Here is a 22001-nt window from a genome sequence, read left to right as displayed (position 1 = left end):
TATTTGTTAGATTTGGTTATACAAATACTTTTCCTTCTCTGGAATTTATCTTCTCTCTCAGATGGAGTGCTTTGGTCCTCAGTAATAAAGGTCAGACATGGGGCTCTGTCTCTGAGAAGGTGACATTCCTGTTCATGGCACAGGCCTTCCCTCTGTGAAAAGCAATATCTGATGAGTGTGATAGAGACAGAGGTCACTGAGTTCCAGTGTCACTGAAGGGGCTTCAGAGAGGAAGTTGTGGCCCTCGAGCTGGCCCTGGTCCTGAAAGAATGATGGGTGCTGGGCAGACGGACAGAGGGGCCCAGGTGATGGCCTTCCCCTGAGATGTTCACACAGTGCAGCTGGAGGATGCCTGGAGGCCGTGGCCAGAAGAGAGGGCGGTGTGATGTGGTTAGTTCAGTAGGTCAGAGTGTGTGTGTGTCTTGAGAACCTTGAAAGAATTTGGACTGGGTTTTGATAAACTTACCCTTTTGAGAAGAGCAGCAACTTGAAAACAGGATTTCCTTTAGAAAGTTCCATCTGTAGGCAGCGTGTAAGAAGCGTGCTTATTCAAATTAAGTTAGAGAATCTGCTCCAACCAGGAAGATGTCAGAGACGTCTATAAAGGAAGAATTAGTTTGTGAGTGTGAGGATTGTATGGGAGAGGCATCAACGGGGGGCTTGGTGGGAGGGAACAGCCAGATTTTGGCTGGTGAGAGTGAGGAGTAAGATTTCATTTACTGGCCTCCCTGGTGGTGCAAGGGGTTAAGCACCACACTATGAGGCAATCTGCAGCCTCTGCAGCAAGAGTTTGATCCCCAGCCAGGGAGAAACCCACATGGCGAGGCAGTCCTCTCCTGTCTCGCGTGCTGTTCCCCTCAGCAGTGTATTTCAGCCAGTCTGCCTGTTCTGTTCCCCACTCTGTCTCTGGTGGATCCTCTCACCCTCCCGTGCATCTGGCCTGTGCCCCATCTCTTGTGTGCATAAATAAATAAATCTTAAAAAAAAAAAAAAGGTTTCATTTACTGCCAGGTATTTAAAGAGGACAGCTGAAACTACCAAGAGTTACTATATCTAATTGACTGTGTTACGGTACTTCTCCTGATGGGGCGCTAATCTTCAGAGAAATGCGCTCTGAAAAAAGGCTTGTAATCAAATAGTTTTGAGAAGCATTCTAGAGTAAGTGTCTCTTGTGAATTCATAATACACACAGGCATGTTACTTTGAAAAGTCACAGCTAGTGAAATTTGTATATATTTTTAATCCTTTGTTTCCAACTGATTAGGCCATGGAATCTACATTTTTTGCAAACCATAGAGACATGCCCTTATTAGATTGCTTTTCTTCATACCTTCAGAGGTGAAAACAGCAGTCTTTCCTTCAGAAACCATAATCACATAGTTGGGGGTTTAAAGTTGGTGGGCTGCATTTTCAGGGTTTACAAATGCTGCCGTAGCAAAGTTCTGCTTTGGCCGCAGACAGCATGACAGACCTCTTCAGAGGCATCACTTGTACAGTTTTGAATGAAATAGCAAAGATGAAGCCAGGAGGCTCACTGCTACACAGTGGACATGATGTGACGTATGTGCCACTTGACAATGTTCACAGACTTAATTCAGCGAAGGAGCAAGTTAGCTAAATGATATTTTGAGTTGCAGTCTGACTCTGGAGTATATACCACAGGGATGGCTTGTGGGCCGGGCTGGGGGTGCTGAGAAAGATGTCAAATGTGAATGTCTTTGCTTTGGTGCTGAGCATGTAAGTTATAACTAGCATTTTAACAGAGGAACAAGAGCAAAGTTCTCTTTATTTGGACTTTGTTAACTTTTTTTCCTTAGGCCCTGAAGCAGAGACCACGATTTGTGGCTTTAAAGAAACAACCAACTTATTTAGGAGGGGAGAACCTGGAGCTCCGTGATTATCAGCTAGAAGGTCTCAACTGGCTTGCGCATTCCTGGTGCAAGTAGGTAGAAAAAGATGTTTGCAGTTTCCTTTACTGTTCTCTGGCTTCTTTATTGCTGGATGCAAAGATTACTTCTTGCTCAACTGTATATTATAGAAATAAAATCGTGCACTTGAGAGAAGTCCCAACCTGGGAGATTTTAATCTGAGGCAAAAATACTTTATTGGTTTTTTTTTTGGGGGGAGGGTGCGGGGGTAATTTGTCATAGCCAGATACATGTATCATAATATTATTCATGAATATAAATAGCAAGTTAATTTGCCCAAATATTTGGTGTGAAAGGAGTTATTCTCAGAATATATAAGAAAATATCTTTTTAAATTCATTTTCATTCTAAGCCAGGGAAACCTTTAACTTAATTTCTTCTCAAGGAAACTTAGTTTTTCTGTAGAGTATGTGAGTGTACCCCACCTGACTCTACTGTTCTGTCCAAACCATTTAATGAAAGCTCTTGGACAATTAAACATGTGGAATTTTCCTTTCTTTTTTGTAGCAGAACCATTTTCATCTTGCAAAAAAAGAGAGAGATGAACCAATGATAGCACTTGAGGTTTAAAGGTACTTTGAGGTAGTACTCCTAAATTTTATTCTCCAAATTCACTTGTACATTCAGGTGTGCCTACTTACTAAGTTTTAGGGACCCATCTAGGATTTGAGAACTAAGCAGTGAACAGAAATCATTTCCCTGTCCTCGTAGAACATGCGGTGTGACAGGTACCTTCGATGCATACTTTAATATTCCTCCCCCATATGCAAACTCTTCATTTCTTCAGTGTTTCATAGTAAAGCAAAAATTCTTACTACAAAGCTAAACCACAACCTGAAAATAGAAATGTGAGCTTTTCTCAGTGTAATAAAGGTGGGTTCTAGTTATAGAGCCACATTTATAATGACTGTTTCCCAAATGAGCCACACACCACTCTATTGTACAAAATCTAATACAATGTTTAACATTCATTTGTGAAAATTGGAGGTTTTAAGGAGGTTTTTCAGCTTATATGGCTGGAAAGTAGATCCTGATAATACTTATTTTGAATTGCTTGAAAACTACTTTTGTTTCAGAGGCTCTTCCTAAAGGAAGAAAGGATAAAGCTAGGTTGATCCTTAAGGCCATATACAGTTGAGGGCTCTTAGGAGCAAAGGTGTCTTGAAGTACTGTGTTCATTGTCACACGTTTCATGTAGAAGCCTTGGCCAGTGTTTTGTACTTTAAATTGACCAATTCAGAGCCAAGCAGCAGGCCCAAACAGCAGTTCGGCCCTGGTCACAGGAACCTTACGGAAAGTAACAGATCATTTTGGTCTAGTTTTAGGAAAACAGGTAAATCAATTCAAGTCTACTTAAGTGCATATTTGTTGACAGTGACAACTTGTCAGGAGAGGAGATACTGGAGAAAATTTTTCCTGTTTCCTCCCCCATTAGTGTGGAAGGGTGAGAGAAATATAAGGGGGAAATACTCAAAGGAGAACGCTGTGTCTGAACTTCAGTGTACCTGAGATTTGTGGTGGTATGGATGGCCTCCTCGTTCTCCCTGTACATGGTTTTGTTCTTTTCTGTACTTGCCCTCTAGAATTAGTCATTCTTTGGAACACTGAATGTATTTTTAAAATCTTTATTATTGGTGAACTAAATGTTTTTCTAATCACTTAAGTCAACTTTAACTTGTATATTCCTTTTGATTCCCTCTGCTTTACGTTAACGCTTGTAAGAGGTGTGTTTGTGATGTGGTTCCCAGTGACATGGTTTTATAGAATCTTTTCATAATGTTTGCAGCCTTTTGTCATGCATGTATTCCTAATTTCCTGCCCAATGGGCTATTTTATATTTCTTGACCATGCTTTCCTCACTCTGGCCATTTCTACAAATTTTAATTTTTCCATCGGGACAATCTTTTCCTGTTGAAATCCAGTCCATATGCTAAAACGGTGTTTCTCAAAGTTTGGTACTAGGAGCCCAGACCAAAGATTCTGCAAGATTCTGCATCAGAATCTCCAAAAGTGCTTGTTAAAAATACAAATTCCTGAGCTGTTCCCCAGATAGTTTCATCTAGTAGGTCAAGTTGGAGGTAGTGGCTCACAAATGGGATCTGCAGCCTCCGCTAGCTGTGGAGTGTAGTATAATTAAAGCAGGCTCTGTGCCATCATGGTCAGTATCAGCAGCATTACACTGCCAGTGGTATGCAGTGGAGTGGGTGGGTGATTTGAGTAAAGGCACGTGACTGTCAGATGGTAGAGTAGGGATCACCGCCATCAGGGCGGCCTGTCTACCCTGCTTTCTGTATCGATGGAATGCATGGTCATGTGCTTGTGGACAACAACTTAGAGCACTTGTTATTCCACTCTTTAACCTTCTACTGTCTTCCTTTTGTAGAGGCGTAAGTAATTATAAATGAGAGAAAGTGCATTTGAGGCTAGAATTGATGTCTTGCTCAGCTGACATTGTGAGGCATGGGTGTCATTGCTATTGGTGCACATACTATTTTTCTGGTGAGCTAATAATTATTTTTATTTTTTTCTTTCCGCAGAAGTAACAGTGTAATCCTTGCTGATGAAATGGGCCTAGGAAAGACCATCCAAACCATATCATTCCTCTCCTACCTGTTCCACCAACACCAGCTGTATGGCCCCTTTCTTATAGTCGTCCCTTTATCCACCCTCACCTCATGGCAGAGGGAGTTTGAAATCTGGGCACCAGAGATTAACGTAGTGGTTTACATAGGTGACCTGATGAGCAGAAATACGGTGTGTAAACAAAAATTGGGATAGACTCTGTTATAAATATGAATGTATTTAGGAAATTTATCTAAAGCCATTATAGTCTTTAGTAAATCACAAAGTTATGGTTCTGTGTTATGCCCCTGGTATTGGAAGGTGTATGTGTCACAAAGTTTCAACTCATACATTCCCTTAATGCTTTATTTAATGAAGAGGTTTAGCAATAAGCAAGTGAGAAACTTTAAGTTAGATTGTAGCAGTAAATTTCTTCTCTCTGTTGTTTCTGTTTCCAATACCTTTTGGGACAGTAATCTTATTTTTACTATCAGAGCAAAAAAATTACTGAAAATAATTGAGTTCTTAGAATTGTTTTTCAACCTTCCATGTAAATGGTGAGGGTACATGACCTGTAATAAAGAATAGAGAAATGATGATGAGCCATTCTAGGGGGGCAGAAATGAGAATTGTCTTTTCAAACTTAACTTGACCATCAGGAACATAGAGCCCAGGGGCTTGTGTTTATTTCTGTTTAGTAAACCTTTTCTTGATAATTTCTTTTTGTAAAGCACCTGTTACGTACTAGGCCCTGTGCAGGGCCTAGTATGTTACATGTAATTCACATGATAGTCTTCAAAGTGGGTGCTATTATTTCCAACCAACTTGTGAAGAAATTGATTCAGAGAGTCCCACGCTTGTCCCAGACTAGCTAGAATATGGTAGAGCTGGGGTTGAGACAAAGGTGTCTGGTCCTAGACATTTGCTCTTTACTACTTCATATAAGTAAACTGTTTCTGGGGGGTTTGCTTATGATCAGAACAATTTAGGAATTCTCAACCCCTTGAGAGATGCAGCATAATCATATTAGCATGCAAATTCAGATTTATTTTTCTCAGATATTTTCATCAGCATTGCCTAACCTTAACTCTGGCAGATTTTATTGCCCTAAATTTGAATTTCTAAGCAAATGGTAGTTCTTAGCTTTGTTAATCCATTAAGAGAAAAACTTCCTAGGTTGTGCAGGATGTCTTCAAGTGCTACTTCTAAAAATGAAGACAAAGAAAATAAACTCTGAGACATTGTGAAGTCAGGTAGTTTTCTCTGCAGTTTCTGTTATTGCTTTTCTCTGTTCTCTCTTCCTTCTTGCTGGTGATCACCTGTAGGCATTGCTGGACTGGTCCCCAGTTCTGACTTAACAACCAAACTGCCAGGGCTTTGTCATGGGCCATTGTACTTTCAGGGTGTCCAGTTAAACTTCAGGGTGAAGACGTGACTTCTTATGTTCCTTTACATTGACGTTATTTTCATTCATATTAAATGATGTTTCCATCCTGTGAGATTCCCATTCTTCTTTCTTGGGACCCATAGCTTTTTGTTCTATTATTAATGAAATTTTTGAGATAGCCAGAGGCTGAAATTTGTTTTATTTGTTAATGAGTATTGCCCTACACCCAAAATAATTGAGACCCAAAATAATTGAGATACATTTCTGCAAGAAAATTCTCATTCCAGGAGATTTCTGGATTAGTTCAAGTCACCGGGGTTCGGTTGCTAACAGTGCATTTTCTCAGTTAGGTGTGTGTTGGGGGGAGGGGGTGCTGTGGCTGTATTTGAATTTTGACTATAAAGTTTTGCTGTGAGGTGATTGGTTAATTATTCTTAATTCTTTCACTGTTCTATATTTGGTTGCTTGGTTCAGTTTAGAAGGGATAAGATGCTAAATTCTAATGAGATTTATTTTGTATTTGGCATTTTGCTATTGACTTTATTATAAGACTTCTGGTGATAAGGAAAGATAAAAGGGGAAATTGCATCTTAATTACTGTTCTCTCGTACAGATCCGGGAATATGAATGGATTCATTCTCAGACCAAAAGGCTAAAGTTCAACGCACTTATAACCACATACGAGATCCTGCTCAAGGACAAGGTGTGTACTGGTGGCCAGAAGCTTCACCCATGAGCAGTGATGTTTCTCAGTGGTGGGGGCTCCGGCTCCCATGGGCCATGTTATTTTTCTCCCTGTTTGAAAAGGGAAACAAATCTATAAAGAACATTAAGTTTATAAATGAAACAGAAAGCCTTAGAGGTCAAGGGGACCTTAGGTGCCTTCGTGCAGTTGATTCAAGCAGGCTGAAAGGGTATGACACCTGTAATGTACCTGTAATTCTAGTCAGTCATTGGAAACTGGGCCTGAGCGCTATCTCAGGCGTTTCCCATCATGTCGTCTCTGAGGTTTCTCCAGAACAGATGGTGTGGATGGTCTCCATGAGGAGAGTAGAAAAATGAAGTCCTTTAAATACTCTTTTCTATAATTACTTTGTATAATGTGTGTGTGGCAGTTGTTCTCATTGATGCTAATATGCGTCAATAAGCTCAACTTGGTGATTCTTGGTGTTTTTGTGCTTCTGGGTTGGGATGGAGAATAGGCAATAGAAGAATCTCAATCTAGAGGAGACTGGAAAGCCACATGTTTTTGCCCAGCATACCAGTTTTTAATATTCTTATCTTGGAACATACCTCATGGCCATACCTGGTGTAAGTGACCCACTAATACTTTGTAGGTGGTGATGTGCTCTTTTGAGTAGACACCAATTTGACAACTAATGGAATAAACAGAGGAGTCCTAATATACCTTGTCAGCGAAGAATATATGTGTCTGTGTGTACCTTTGTGATGGTATTTGTACAAAGATAATTAACATTGAAAGTACTTTCCAGTGCCCTTCTGATCTGGTGGCTCGTTCTGTTTTGTTTTCACTTTAGACTGTGCTGGGCAGTATTAACTGGGCCTTTCTGGGAGTGGACGAAGCCCATCGGTTGAAGAATGATGACTCCTTATTGTATAAAACTCTGATTGATTTCAAGTCCAACCATAGGCTCCTGATTACGGGGACCCCTCTTCAGAATTCCCTCAAAGAGCTCTGGTCCTTGCTGCACTTTATTATGCCGGAGAAGTAAGCTCCTTCCTCTGTATTTCAAAAGATGTGAGACTGTCTGACATGCCAATGTTTAAAAAAATTTTTTTTTTAATAGACTTTAGGGAAAACAATGGCCTGGTTTGGGGAAAGCAAAACATTAAACTGAGGCAGCAACAAAGGCAGTAATATATTCCATAATAAATGACAGAAGGCACAGAAACTAACCTGTAAAAGAACTAAGCATATTGTCTATGACATGATTAAATCAGTTAGTACTTTGGGGAAATAATTGGTAGATAAGAAATGTCACATCTTCTTACTGTTGTTATAAGGCACTCTATATATTGAATGAAGTATACAAGGTACATAACTGGACAAGTATTAAAATATATCTTATATTCAAACCAAAGCATCAGCTGTGTTTAACTGCTGTTTCTATATATAGCTCTTATATTTAACTGATCAAAGAATTATGGACTATTCTTACTGAAAAGGTTTTTATGGCAGAGATGATGTTCACTTTTTTTTTTTTAACCTGGGGTACAGGCCAGAGATACAGGGGGTGAGAGGATTCACCATAGACAGAGTGGGGAACAGAACAGGCAGATTGACCTAAGTACACTGCTGAGGGGAGCAGCGGGCGAGTCAGGAGAGGTCTGCTGCGCCATGTGGGTTGCTCCCTGGCGGGCTGGGGATTGAACTCATGCTGCAGAGGCTGCAGATTGCTTCATAGTGCGGTGCCTAACCCCTTGCGCCACCAGGGAGGGCCAGTGTTCACTTTTATGAAACCTAAAATTAGTCAGTGGTGTTTGATGATTCTTAAAGTGAAGTTTGAATTTGTTGTCATGTGCTGAAGACCCCACTGAGTTTGCCCCTTGACAACACTGACTCCTCACTACTTTCTTCATCATTCGTTATGCTTCCATGCCATTGCTGCCCCCTTTTTTTTTTTCAGGAAGTTTTCTTCTCTTTGTCTTCACATGGACAGTCATTACTTGATATTTCTTCCTCAGCTTTTATGTGCCATCTCCTTCTTGAGATCTTCTCATATAGTTAACCTAAAACAGCCTAACAGATGTGTTTATCATCCTTTTATTATTTGTATGGTACCCTTTTTCATTTATTTACTGCTTCATTCATGTTATTAAATTTATGCATTCAAAAATAGCAGCCATCTTGTTTGCTTTTATTCATCAGTGGGCCACATTGCCTAGAATGGTATCTGGCATGCAGAAAACAGTTCAGTTAAACAATCCATATTGACAGGTAAATGTGCCACAACTTTTTTTTAAATTCAGAAAAGTTTCCAGTGCTGCTGTGTGCATAAACTTGAGCAGGCATTTTGGGCAGCCTAATGAGTAGTAATCCCTTGCCCCACGTGTTTAACTTTTTAGAGCAGTCTGTTGAGTATAATTTATATACCATGAGATGCACCATTGTAAATATAAATGATTCAGTGTGTTTGGTGAATTTATAGAGTTGTACAACCATTACCTTAATATAGTTAAAGAATATTGCCCTCACTCAGCAAGTTCCCTCTTGATTGTTGTAATCTCTGCTTCCACCTTTAGTCTTAGGCATCCCTAATCAGCTTTCAACTCTACAAATTTACTTTTTCTAGAAGTTTCATATAATCCTAATATGTCCTCTTTTGTTTTAGCTTCTTTCTCTTTGCATAATGATTTTGAGATTCACCTAAGTCCTAGAGTTTACCAATAGTTACTCTCTTCCTACGGAGTAATACTCCACTGTCTGTATTTCTAGCAAGTTGATGGACATTTGGATTGTTTCTATTTGAGGCTTTCTGTCTTTATGTGTCTTTATGGATATGCTTTTAGTATTTTGGTTTGATACTTAGGTATGGAATTGATGGGTTATTTGGGAAATAAAGTTTACCGGACTATTTTCCAAAGCAATTGCATTCCCCCCAGAAATGTTTGAATTTACTAGTTTCTCTATTGTCAAAAGTAATTGGCATATTATTAATCTTTTTGATGCATGTTCTTCTGATGGGTGTGTAATGGTATCTCATTGGGGTTTTTGACTTGCATCTTTATAATGACTTATAATGTAGAACATCTTTTCATGTGTTCATTAGTCATTTGTATATCTTTTTTTTAATTATATTTTTAAAATTTATTAAAATGTGGTGTTTTCTAGAAATTGTAAAGGAAATATAGGCAATTTGTGATAGATTGTTATAGCATAATACAATACAGAGCAAGATCTTACTTTTTTTTTTAGGTAATAAATTTTATTTTTATATTCCCCATACAATTGCAGCCCCCCCATTCTGACCCCAATCCCTCCCCTCCCGCCCCCGCCCCCCTAAAAGTGTCTCTGGTTCATAGTTTTTTGTTGATTTTGATTTTCACTTTCTTACAGTTATTCATTTTCCTGGTCCCTTATTTAAGTTTTCTAGATTCCTGCTATGAGTGAGACCATCCGGTATTTTTCTTTTTCTTTTTGGCTTATTTCGCTGAGCATGATCCCTTCCAGCGCCATCCATGTTGCTGCAAATTGCATGTGTTTATCTTTTTTGAATGCTGAGTAATATTCCATGGTATATATGTACCACATCTTCTTGATCCAGTCATCTATTTTTGGGCATTTGGGTTGTTTCCAAAGCTTAGCTATTGTAAACAGTGCTGCTATAAACATAGGGGTGCAGGTGTTCTTTGGAATTGATGTTTCTGTGTCCTTTGGGTAAATACCTAGGAGTGGAATTGCTGGATCATATGGAAGCTCTATGTTTAGTAGGTCCAGAAATCTCCACACAGCTCTCCACAGTGGTTGGACCAGTTTGCACTCCCACCAACAGTGCAGAAGAGTTCCTTTTTCTCCACACCCTCGCCAACATTTGTTGTTGCTAGTTTTTTTAATATGTGCCATTCTCACTGGTGTAAGATGGTATCTCATGGTAGTTTTGATTTGCATTTCCCTGATGACAAGTGATGTTGAACATTTTTTCATATGCCTGTTGGCCATTTGCATTTCCTTCTCAGAGAAGTTTCTTTTTAGCTCTTCTGCCCATTTTTTGACTGGATTATTTTCTTTGTTGTTGTTGAGTCTCATCAGCTCTTTGCAGATTTTTGTGATCAGTCCTTTATCATTAGTGTTGGGTGCAAAAATGTTCTCCCAGTTGGTGGGGTTTCTCTTTGTTTTTGTTATTGTCTCTTTTGCTGTGCAGAAGCTCTTTAATTTGATGTAGTCCCAGCTGTTTATCTTTGCCTTTACTATCACTGCTTTGGGTGATGTGTCTGTAAAGATGTCTTTGATGTGCAAATCACGTAGTGTTTCGCCTATGTTTCCTTCTATATATTTTATGGTTTCAGATCTTATATCTAGTTCTTTAATCCATTTTGAGTTGATCTTTGTGTATGGTGTGAGGTAGTGGTCAAGCTTCATTCTTTTGCATGTAGCGACCCAGTTTTCCCAGCACCATTTATTGAACAAACTTTCTTTGCTCCAATGCATAGTCTTTGCTCCTTTGTGAAAGATTAGTTGACCATAAATCTGTGGGTTTATTTCTGGATTTTCTATTTGAGTCCATTGGTCTGTCTGTCTGTTCTTGTTCCAATACCATGCAGTTTTGATGATTATGGCTTTGTAGTATAGTTTGAAGTCTGGAAGTGTGATGCCTCCATTCCCTTCTTTTTTTTTCAGGAGAGCTTTGGCTATTCGGGGTTTTTTGTGATTCCATATGAATTTCATCAATAATTGTTCTATTTCTTTGAAGAATGACATTGAAATTTTGATTGGAATAGCATTGAATCTGTGTATTGCTTTTGGAAGTATGGCCATTTTAATAATGTTCTTCCAATCCATGAGCAGGGGATGTCTTTCCATTTCTTTGTGTCTTCTTCTATTTCTTTTAACAGTGTTTTATAGTTTTCTTTGTATAGGTCCTTTACCTCTTTTGTTAGATTTATTCCCAAATATTTGATTTTTTTTGTTTCAATAAAAAAAGGGATGGTTTTTTTTTGATTTCTTCTTCTTCAGATTTATTGTTTGTGTATAGGAAGGCTACTGACTTTTGCGTGTTGATTTTGTATCCTGCCACTTTACTGAACTGATTGATGAGTTGAATTAGTTTTTCTGTGGAGTTTTTGGGGTTCTCTATGTATATTATCATATCATCTGCAAATAGTGATAGTTTGACTTCTTCTTTTCCTATTTGGAATCCTTGGATGTCTTTCTCTTGTCTTATTGCTCTGGCTAGGACTTCCAGTGTTATATTGAAAAGCAGTGGTGAGAGTGGACATCCTTGTCTTGTTCCAGATCTTAATGGAATTGCTTTCAGCTTTTCACCATTGAAAATGATACTGGCTGTTGGCTTGTCATAGATGGCCTTTATGATGTTGAGGTATGTTCCTTATATCCCAAGAATTTCAAGGGTTTTTATCATGAATGGGTGTTGCACTTTGTCGAAAGCTTTCTCAGCATCTATTGATATTATCATATGGTTTTTGTATTTCTTTTTGTTGATGTGTTGGATAACATTGATTGATTTTCGGATGTTAAACCATCCTTGTGTCCCTGGAATGAATCCTACTTGGTCGTGGTGAATTATCGAATTTTGTATATCTTTTGCTGAATTTATTTCTACTTACTTGAATTTTGATTTTGAGTGGAGTTGTATTTTCTATGTAATTTTCAGAGTGTATTAGCGTAAATCGACGTTTTTTTATTGACCTCTAATCCTGTGAACTTGTTAAATGTATTCCCACTGTTTTTGTTTATTTTCTTGTAGCAGTATTTTTTGTAGCAGTATTTTCTACAGCTTCTCTAAGATAAGACTGTTAAACTTCTTTTCCAATATGGGTGTTATTTCGTGCCTTATTGTACTGGCCAGAACCTTCATCTTGAATAGAATTGGTGGGAAGAGGATGTTAGCAGTAGCTTTTTTATAGATACCCTTTATCAGGTAGAAGATGTTTTCTTCTGTTCCTTGTTTTTAAGGGTTTCTATAATGAGTGTTGGATTTTCTCACATGCTTTTTTCCTGTGTCTATTGAGATGACCATGTGGTTTTTGTTCTTTACCAATATGGTTATTACTTTAATTACATCTTAGATGTTAAGTCAACCTTTCATTCCTGGGATAAAACTGACGTGGTCATGATGTTTAAATAAATAAAGTTGTTGCTGGATTCAGTTTGGTGATTTTTTTTTTAAATATTTGTTTATGCAAGAACTGGGGTATAGGCCAGAGGTGCGGGAGGGTGAGAGTATTCACCAGAGACAGAGTGGGGAGCAGAACAGGCAGACTGACTGAAATACACTGCTGAGGAGAGCAGCGGGTGTGACAGGAGAGGTCTGGCATGCCATGTGGGACCCTCGCCGGCAGGCTGGGATCGAACCCGCGCTGCAGAGTCTGCGGACAGCTTCACAGAGCGGTGCTCACCCACCTGTGCCACCAGGGGAGGTCTGGGAAGACTTTTTTTTACAGATTTTTTTCCCCCCACCTAATTGCTTTTAAAATAAATTTTAATTGGAAAAGTGCTTTATGTAACTAAGTAACACAATACTACTTTATCTCTAGGTTTGAGTTCTGGGAAGACTTTGAAGAAGACCATGGGAAGGGGAGAGAGAATGGCTACCAGAGTCTTCATAAGGTGCTAGAGCCTTTCCTTCTACGGAGAGTCAAAAAGGATGTGGAGAAATCCCTTCCTGCCAAGGTGGAACAGATCCTCAGGGTGGAGATGTCTGCCCTTCAGAAACAGTATTACAAGTACGTCACTGGTAGGGGAGGCTCAACTGGGGTTGAGATCAGTGCCATGATAGGTATTTGACAAATTCCTTTTTTCAGTGAAGCTTCAACAGATTTAAGTAGCAATTTATGTACAGAAATGGGAAGTTTTTTTATTCTGCCTTTTTCATTTGGGTCAGAATTTGCATAATACTTTTCATTAAGTGATCTGAAATATAAAGTTTTTTTTTTTAAGATTTATTTATTTATGCATACAAGAGCTGGGGTACAGGCCAGAGATGCAGGGGGTGAGAGGATTCACCAGAGACAGAGTAGGGAACAGAACAGGCAGATTGAAATACGCTGCTGAGGGGAGCAGCGGCTGAGACAGGAGAGGTCTGCTGCGCCATGTGGGTTTTTCTCTGGTGGGCCAGGGATCGAACACGCACTGCAGAGACTGTGGATTGCTTCATAGTACGGTGCTTAACCCCTTGAGCCACCAGGGAGGCCCTATATTAAGTTTTTTTTTTTTTTTTTTGGTGGGACCCTTGCCGGTGGCCGGGGAATGAACCGGCGCTGTGGGCAGCTTCGCAGCCCAGTGCTCAACCACTGCGCCACCAGGGGTGTCCCCCTATATTAAGGTTTAATGCTAATTCCCCTACTAATAATCAGCCATATTTACTTATTTGTATTTCTTCTTTGCCATTCATTGAAACATGTTTTAAGCTTCTGAAATGTGCCAGGCATTCAACTAGATACTGGGAATGTGAAAAATGAACGGGCTATGACCCTGCCAGCAGCGTCATAGTCTAGTAACTGGGAAGCCAGACTGGAGATGAGTAGTGAAAGCTTGGTATTGTCTGATAACTGAGGCATATGCGTAGGGGCTGTGGGTTTGCAGGAGTGCTCACCTCTGTACTGAATGGTGAAGACACTTTCCTTTCTTGCACAGTGGCATCCAGACTGTGGGCTTGGTTAGGTTATAATATGTTAAAGACAGAATGTGGTAGGTTTGGAACAGGGGCCAGTAAATAACTTGCTTGTCCTGGGCCTTAGTTTTTATGGTTTAGAGTTGGATCTGGAATTATTGAAGCTAAATTGAATTGACAAGAAAATTGTTCTTTTAAATAAAAGCTGGAGATCTGGTGATTTTCCTAATAACATTCCCAGCTTGCTCTTAATTAATACAACTAAATGAAAACTAGGTTTTAATTTTCAAAAACTGCTATCTGACTTGAATTTTGAAAATAAATTTTTTTATTATGGAAAAACTCAAATATCTACAAAAATAGTACTGTTCTGTTTTTAGTCGTGTACCCATAGTCTAGCTTCAACAGTTATTGATTCATGACCCATTTTAGCTCATCTATATCTTCTCTTGCATCGCCATCCCTGCCCCAGGTAGTTTGAAGCATTCCAGGTCTATAACCAAATATCTCAGTTGTATTTCTAAAATAGAGGGAGTCTAAGTTTTATTATTGTTAAGCACATTTCCATACTATTGTCATGCTTTAAGAAAGTCTAGAATTCCCTAATATTTTTATAATGTCCACTTAATGCTATCTTAGTGGAAAATGGCATTTGGAGACCATAAACTGGACATTAGGGGGTATTCTCTGCTGCTACAGAGGACAATATTCAGTCTGTTTCAGTGGAAAATTCAGAAATTTGTTTTTAAAGATGTTTCTAAAATGTTTAAAAACTCATTTCACTCTTTTCTAAGACTGTAGTTGTAGAGTTGATACAAAAGTTTATTTTATTTTTGATTTTGCTTTGTCTAATGATGTTTTATACTTATGTGCAGTATTTATAGTAGTTGCAAAGGCAAAACTACAAAACCTGCTATATTCAAAGAATTCTAGCTGCTATCTCAGTATCTTCCATCCTTGATGATAATGTTATTTAAAACAACCTCAGTGTTCATATTTCTTTTATTTTTAATGTAAAAATAGGAGCAATTTTTTTTAAAAGATCTATTTGTTTTTGCATGTAAGAACTGGGGTACAGGCCAGAGGTGTGGGGGTGAGAGGGAGTGAGAAGATTCACCAGAGACAGAGTGGGGAAGCAGAACAGGTGAATCTACTGGAATACACTGCTGAGGGGAGCAGCGGGTGATCCAGGAGAGGTCTGCTGTGTCATGTGGATCAGCTCCCTGGCTGGGGTTCCAACTCATGTCACAGTAGCTGCTGATAGCTTCATGGTGCTGAGACTTAACCCCTTGTGCTACCAAGGAGGCCCCAGCAAATGTATTTTAACTTTTTAATTGCCTCCATTTTCCTACTACAAGTTGTTGTATATTGTATACATTCTCTCCTATTGCCTTTTTTATTTAAAGATGTGCTAAAGAAAACTCTATCAAACTTTATGGATAGAGACGTTTGCCTTTCTTCTTACAGCTATGTAGAATCCCACTTGGGTCCATAGGGTCATTCATTCATTCAGCCTGTCCCCTAGTAGTGGATATTTTCAGTGCTTTAAACCTTGCTTGTACAATTTGTGCTGCAGTGAAAATCCCTGTGCATCATCTTTGAGATATATTCCTGTAAGTCTGATTGCTAAAAGTATAAAGAAGTTCCACTGCTTAGGAAAAGGTACTTTTAATATTTGGCGATTTATGCTTAAAGCTAGCATATGGAAATATGTGAATGTGTTTCTCCTCCACTCTTTCCAGATTGGGGCATACAACACACTTAATGTGAGCTTTGTGTAGTATAACACACTCACAATAGTTTGAATGGATGAAACATAGCTTCTATCTTATGGCTTACTTTAATCACTTCTAATTTTTTTGATGACTTATTTTCACTTTTTTGCTGTAATAAAGAGTGTTAGTGACACTCCTTCGTACAAACACGAGTGTGTGACTTTTGTGTTTTTTTCCTTTTAATATTCCTTCCTGTATTCAGTGAGGTTGAAATATCCATTTGAATGACTAACATTCTGAGTCTGACTGGAGTTGTGAGAGGTTCAGCTTAGGGGGTAGGAGATGCAAAACATCTCTTCCCTGCCCTTCCCCTCCACCACCTGTTCTCTCCTAATCTTCTTGTACCCCTAAACCTCTCTGTCTTTGGATCTAATGTTACTGTCATCTTAATTTTCAGATGGATTCTGACCAGGAATTACAAGGCTCTGGCGAAAGGAACACGAGGCAGCACATCTGGTTTCTTGAATATTGTGATGGAACTGAAGAAATGCTGCAACCACTGCTACCTGATCAAAGCCCCCGAGGAGAATGAGAGGGAGAATGGACAGGAGATTCTCCTGGTGTGTGATGACAGTGTTTAATTTCTCAAAGATAGGTCTGTTTCTCGAGATGATCTTTGTCCAGAATGCTCCTTTTTCTCCTTATGATTCCTCAGGGAGCATCACAAGAAGCTTTCAATGCAGGTGAAGAAAGTTAAATAACTAGGAAAAATCTGGAAGTATAGTGTCAAGGTGCTAGGTAAAGAGCATTTCGGCCAGAATGCAGAAGACTGTCTTAAAGATGGTTTAGAAAAATACAAACGTCAATACCATAATGTTTCACATATGTGGGAGAGCAACAAGCAAAACCAAAACAAACCGTTAGAAGGGGAGGGAGAAAAGTAGGTATTGGGGGGAAGGGGCCAACTAGACTTTTGGAAACTAGACTTTTGGTGGAAAACATAACTTAGTGTAAACTATAAACAGATGTTGATTTTTTGTTTATTTTTTGTTATTTTTACTTATTTTTATTGTATTATTTTTTATTGAGGTAATATTGGTTTATAATACTGTGTATGATTATGGGAATAGGTGCACACCTCTTCAGAAGTATGTTATTGTGTCATATCCACCACCAAAGCAGCCATAATCCTCTACCACAGTGCCCCTCTCCCCTTCTCTTGCTGCGCCAGCCTCCCCATTTGGCTGTCTAAATTCTATAGTCAGATTTCTAGGATCTGTTTGGTTAGTTATGTCTAAACAGATGGTGATTTACAAAGTTGTGCACTTGAGCCTTGTATGAACTGGTGTTACTTCAATAAAAATTAAAAAGAAAATAGAACTCTTAGCACTTGAGAACAGATCCATGTATGGTTTGGAACATGATGACTAGAATATCTTTTCAACCTTCAGTCCCTGATCAAGAGCAGCGGGAAGCTGATTCTGTTAGATAAACTGTTGACAAGACTTCGAGAAAGGGGGAACAGAGTCCTTATCTTCTCCCAGATGGTGAGAATGTTGGATATCCTGGCTGAGTACCTGACTATTAAACACTATCCTTTCCAGGTAAGAGTGTTTGGTAATTCGGGTCCTTTACCCCAACTCTCTCTCTTTTCTTCTCTTCTTCTCCCTTATTGGGTTGCATGTTTGCTTTTGCTAAATTTTCCTAAAATCATGAGCAAGCCTCCTAAAATCATAAACAAGCCTTACCTTGCTTGAAACAAATTGAGATGAAGATCTTTTTTTTAAACTTTCATACCCCTAGCCTACCCTATCATGAAAATGGTCATGTGAAGATGATTGTTTTGGAGAGGTTGGGCAAGGATGGGGATTAGTGAAAGGCAAATTGGAGGGTAATATGTTGGAGGGTGTCTTACATTTCAGGTCTGTGGTAAAAAAAGGAAGGAAGTATGAACCTGGTTTAAGAAGCCTGAATTTTGAAAAGAAGGAAAAGGAGAGATGACTGTTGAATAGGCACACAAAAGGAAGTCGATGCTGGCTATGAGGCTGGCATCACAGCAGATCAGTGGACCTTAAGTTCTCACTTAACTTCACAAGTAGGTTCTTGGACTCTGGCTCTAAGCGAAATGATATATAATGACAACAAAATAACCTCATTTACTTCGATATTAGCTGAATTTTTTTTTTTTTAAGCCTTAAGGAGGTAGCATTATTTGAGGACATGCTGTATTTCCTTGCTGGTTCTGTCTCTGCAGGAATTAGTTACTACAGATTTTCATCTTCATTCAGTTGTTTCCTATGTAGGAAAAGAGTTTCTTCATCCCAATAATGGCTTTCTGGGTGTTAGCCTATGAAAAATTTATTTTTGATCTGTTCATACACATGAGTGTCATTTATCTTGACCTTGGTGTAATATTTTTACAGTGCTTTTATTTCTAAGATTTAATAAAAAATTTTTTCCTTTAACTTTGAGTGGATGGACTGTTCTACTAACTCATGTAGTTTTGCTGGCCTTGAAGAAACTTGGAGTCAGTCACTATTTCCCAAGAAAGCCAAGCTTTATGAATAACTGACAGATTGTCTTTGAGAATATCCTGTAGGGTGCTGTTATAGCCATAATAGCTTGTGTGGTTCTTCAGCATGCTGTCTTAGAGTATAGTTTAATGCTAGATATTATCAGATATGGCTCATTGCAAAAAGAGTTGTCTGATCCCTGTGCACTCTCAGTTCTAGCTAATCATTTGATACTAGCAAAACAGTTACTTTGCTCTCTAGGGAATAAGTGGGCTAGAGTCCATGCCTAATGTCTCCTATTAATGGGAACATTAAAAGGCAGATATTTGATTTCTCTGATTTCAAATATTGGCTGTTAGTCTGCTATTAAAACCTGTATTTGGTTGAAGGCTCTGAGTAGATTCGGTAGTCAGAAAGAAAGATGGAGGCTTTATGGGCTTCCCCTGGTGGCACAGGCGGTTGAGCGCCTTCCTGTGAAGCTGCCTGCAGCCTCTGCAGTGCTGGTTTGATCCCGGCCGGCCGGCGAGGGTCCCACTTGGCGCAGCAGACCTCTCCTGTCTCGCCCGCTGCTCCCCTCGGCAGTGTATTTCGTCAGTCTGCCTGTTCTGTTCCCCGCTCTGTCTCTGGTGAATCCTCTCACCCTCCCTCGCATCTGGCCTGTACTCTGGTTCTTGTATTAATAAATAAATATATAAATCTTTAAAAAAAAAAAAAAAAGGAAAGATGGGGGCTTTAGACATGTGTTGAGGTGACTCTGGGTTCAGGGGCAGAACTTGAGCTGGGAGGTGTAGATCCTTCTACTTGCTCTGCCACATCCAGTCATTGCTCCCTGGCCAGCTGACATAATCTTGGGTCATTTGTGTTTTATAAAATGAGGTACTGATGAATATCCCAAGGGATGATTGTGAGGAGGAGAAATGTGAAAATAATATTAAAGAGTGGGAAATGCTTATTGTGCAACATACATAGAATTTTTCAGTATTTTATACGTTATGTGGTTTCCCTATGATGCATTATTTCACAACTACAGCTAACACATACAAAAGAATCATGTTTACTTCTCCGAAGAGGAAATGCAAATGACCAACAGGCATATGAAAAAATGTTCAACATCTCTTATAATTAGGGAAATACAAATCAAAACCACATTGAGATACAACCTTACACCAGTGAGAATGGCACATATCAAAAAAACAAGTAGCAACAAATGTTGGCGAGGATGTGGTGAAAAAGGAACTCTCCTATATGGCTGGTGGGAGTGCAAACTGGTCCAACCACTATGGAAAGCTGCCTGGAGGTTCCTCAGTCTACTGAAAATGGAGCCACCGCATGACCCAGCAATTCCACTCCTAGGGATCAACCCAAAGTACACAAACACATTGATTCAAAAGAACATCTATACCCCTGTTTATCGCAGCACCATTTACAATAGGCAATACCTGGAAACATCCCAAATGCCCAAAAATAGATGACTAGATCAAGAAGATGTGGCATACATACACAATGGAATACTATTCAGCAATCAAAAAAGATAAACTCATGTCATTCGCAGCAACGTGGATGGAGCTAGAAGGAATTATGCTCAGTGAAATAAGCCAGAAGGAAAAAGAAAAATACCGGATGGTTTCACTTACAGCAGGAATATAGGGGAACCAAATAAGACATCAGTGTAAAAAAATAGTAATAGTACAAAACACAACAAGCAAAAACAGACAACTATAAATCACAGACATCCTGCAGGGGAGGAGGAGGGAGAGGGATCAGAGGGAGGAAGGGAGGAGCATAGGGAACTGAGGTAATGGCGCATGGGTGCACTGGTGAAGGAAACTCTATGGGGACTACATCTGAGAGGGTGGGGGGAAGCAAATATTGTTTAAAAATGAGCAATGATGTAAAAAAATAAAATGTATTTTCAAAATCTTAAAAATAATAAAATTTATAAGATGTATAGATGGGAGAAGCATCTTTTTCAAAAAGGTGTTTCAAATGTTATGTAATTTGTTTACTGGAAAAAGTCAATTAATAAAAATCTAAAATTAAAAAGCAAAAAAACAGCAAAAGAATCATGTTTACTAGTAAATGCCAGAGACTGTTGAAAATGCACTTTGAACACTGCTCTGATTTCAGAGTATAGTTTTTGGAACAGCTGTGACATGGCCAACTTAATTTTAACGTTTTCAGTGTTACAGCAAAATGTTCTTCAAATAAAACTGTGTAAGTAATTTTTCGGTTTTTGTAGCACTTAATGTAGTCACATTAGCTAAGATGCATTTTTCTGCAGGAGCTAATTACTACCTGACTGGTGGTGCTGTTTCCTCATCTCTCCTGTCCCTGCGGATATAGAGGCAAAGCCTCTGAGTACAGCGTGGGTTGTTGTCTTTCTCCTTGTAGGCCCTGCTGGCCATTCTGATCCTTGGATAGCCCTTGGAATCAGAGGCTTCTGGCCTTGCGTTTGTAACTGGAGAGCTTGGGCCTGGCATGGTGTGTTGCTTAACAGCACAGCCCCTGACAGCACTTTGCCAGCACATTCTGGTTATTTTTACTCAGTGGGTATTGAAGTGATGAAGCTTGCAAGTCTAGTGTTCTATTCTGAGTGTAGCTGATCTTCCTATCATATCATTTTCTGGTTTATTTTTACAGCGTCTGGATGGTTCCATAAAGGGAGAAATACGGAAACAGGCACTGGACCACTTCAACGCAGATGGGTCTGAGGTACACCGTGCATGGCTTTTTTATTTGGGGAGCTGGGGAAAAGCTCAAAGGGAAAGCCTCTCAAACTTCATGTATTCTATTTCAGAAGCATTTCACAGTGCAGTCCTTTCTCTAGAAGGGACTGAGGAATCAGAGACATACAAGGTGCCTCTTGATTTTGTTGTTTGCCACTCCCGCAAAGCACACAGGTGCTTGCTTACAGTCTCCCATGGTCTGGGTTAAAGAATGTAGCTCTGCTATCAACTGAGAGTTCTCTGGGGCTTCCAAATACCAAATTTATTGGACTAGGAGAATAGCAAGGAAAAGGCTGGCTAAGGCTAACCAGCAGAGTTAATTTTGCATTATACATGACATCAGAAGGTTCTGAACTGTAGTTTTTTTGTGACTGAAGCTTGTAGTGTACATTTGCCACATCTCTCAAATTTGTTGGATCTGGTACTGTGTGACAGTGTTCTTTTTTTTGTCTGACAGCCGCATTTGCTAACCATTAAGTGTCCAACTTGGATTTGGCGTTATAAAGTATTTTGTTTTGAAGACACATCTAGAAGAGCTATTTGGACCAGTTAGAAGCGGTGGTAGCACTGTAGTTTGGGCACATTAGACTAGCAAATGCCATGGGATTTGAGAGAAGGGGGAAGGAGAGGCTTAGTGTAGGTAACTCAGTAGCATTGGAGAGAGCCCAACCAGAACCGAAGATGTTCTGAAACCTGGACCACTGTTTTATATAGATAGACATACTTAACTTCCTGCTTTCCGAAGAGCTTGGTAAACTTTACTTTCTGTGTCTGACTGTCCAGAATCATCTGCCTTCAGTCTCTAGCATTGTTTATAGTCTTAGAGAAACTGCAGTATTCTCGATTCTCTTTAGCCAA

General features: G+C 39.3%; 1 protein-coding gene across 1 annotated transcript in view; it reads left to right on the top strand.

The window, feature by feature from the left end:
• CHD2 (chromodomain helicase DNA binding protein 2) overlaps window positions 1–22001 on the top strand; it is a gene marked incomplete at both ends in the record, with an annotated part of 96990 nt that overhangs the window by 33298 nt on the left and 41691 nt on the right. Inside the window, 8 exons of the mRNA XM_084253509.1 lie at window positions 1818–1942; window positions 4466–4682; window positions 6491–6580; window positions 7416–7606; window positions 13114–13302; window positions 16362–16524; window positions 17356–17508; window positions 21058–21129. Coding sequence (XP_084109635.1) covers window positions 1818–1942; window positions 4466–4682; window positions 6491–6580; window positions 7416–7606; window positions 13114–13302; window positions 16362–16524; window positions 17356–17508; window positions 21058–21129 — 1200 coding nt within the window. The remainder of the gene's footprint in view (window positions 1–1817; window positions 1943–4465; window positions 4683–6490; window positions 6581–7415; window positions 7607–13113; window positions 13303–16361; window positions 16525–17355; window positions 17509–21057; window positions 21130–22001) is intronic.

This window comes from Talpa europaea, assembly GCF_964194135.1.
Source record: "Talpa europaea genome assembly, chromosome: 14".
In the NCBI taxonomy this organism is placed as follows: Eukaryota; Metazoa; Chordata; class Mammalia; order Eulipotyphla; family Talpidae; genus Talpa; species Talpa europaea.
This window is presented reverse-complemented; position numbering and strand designations above follow the sequence as displayed.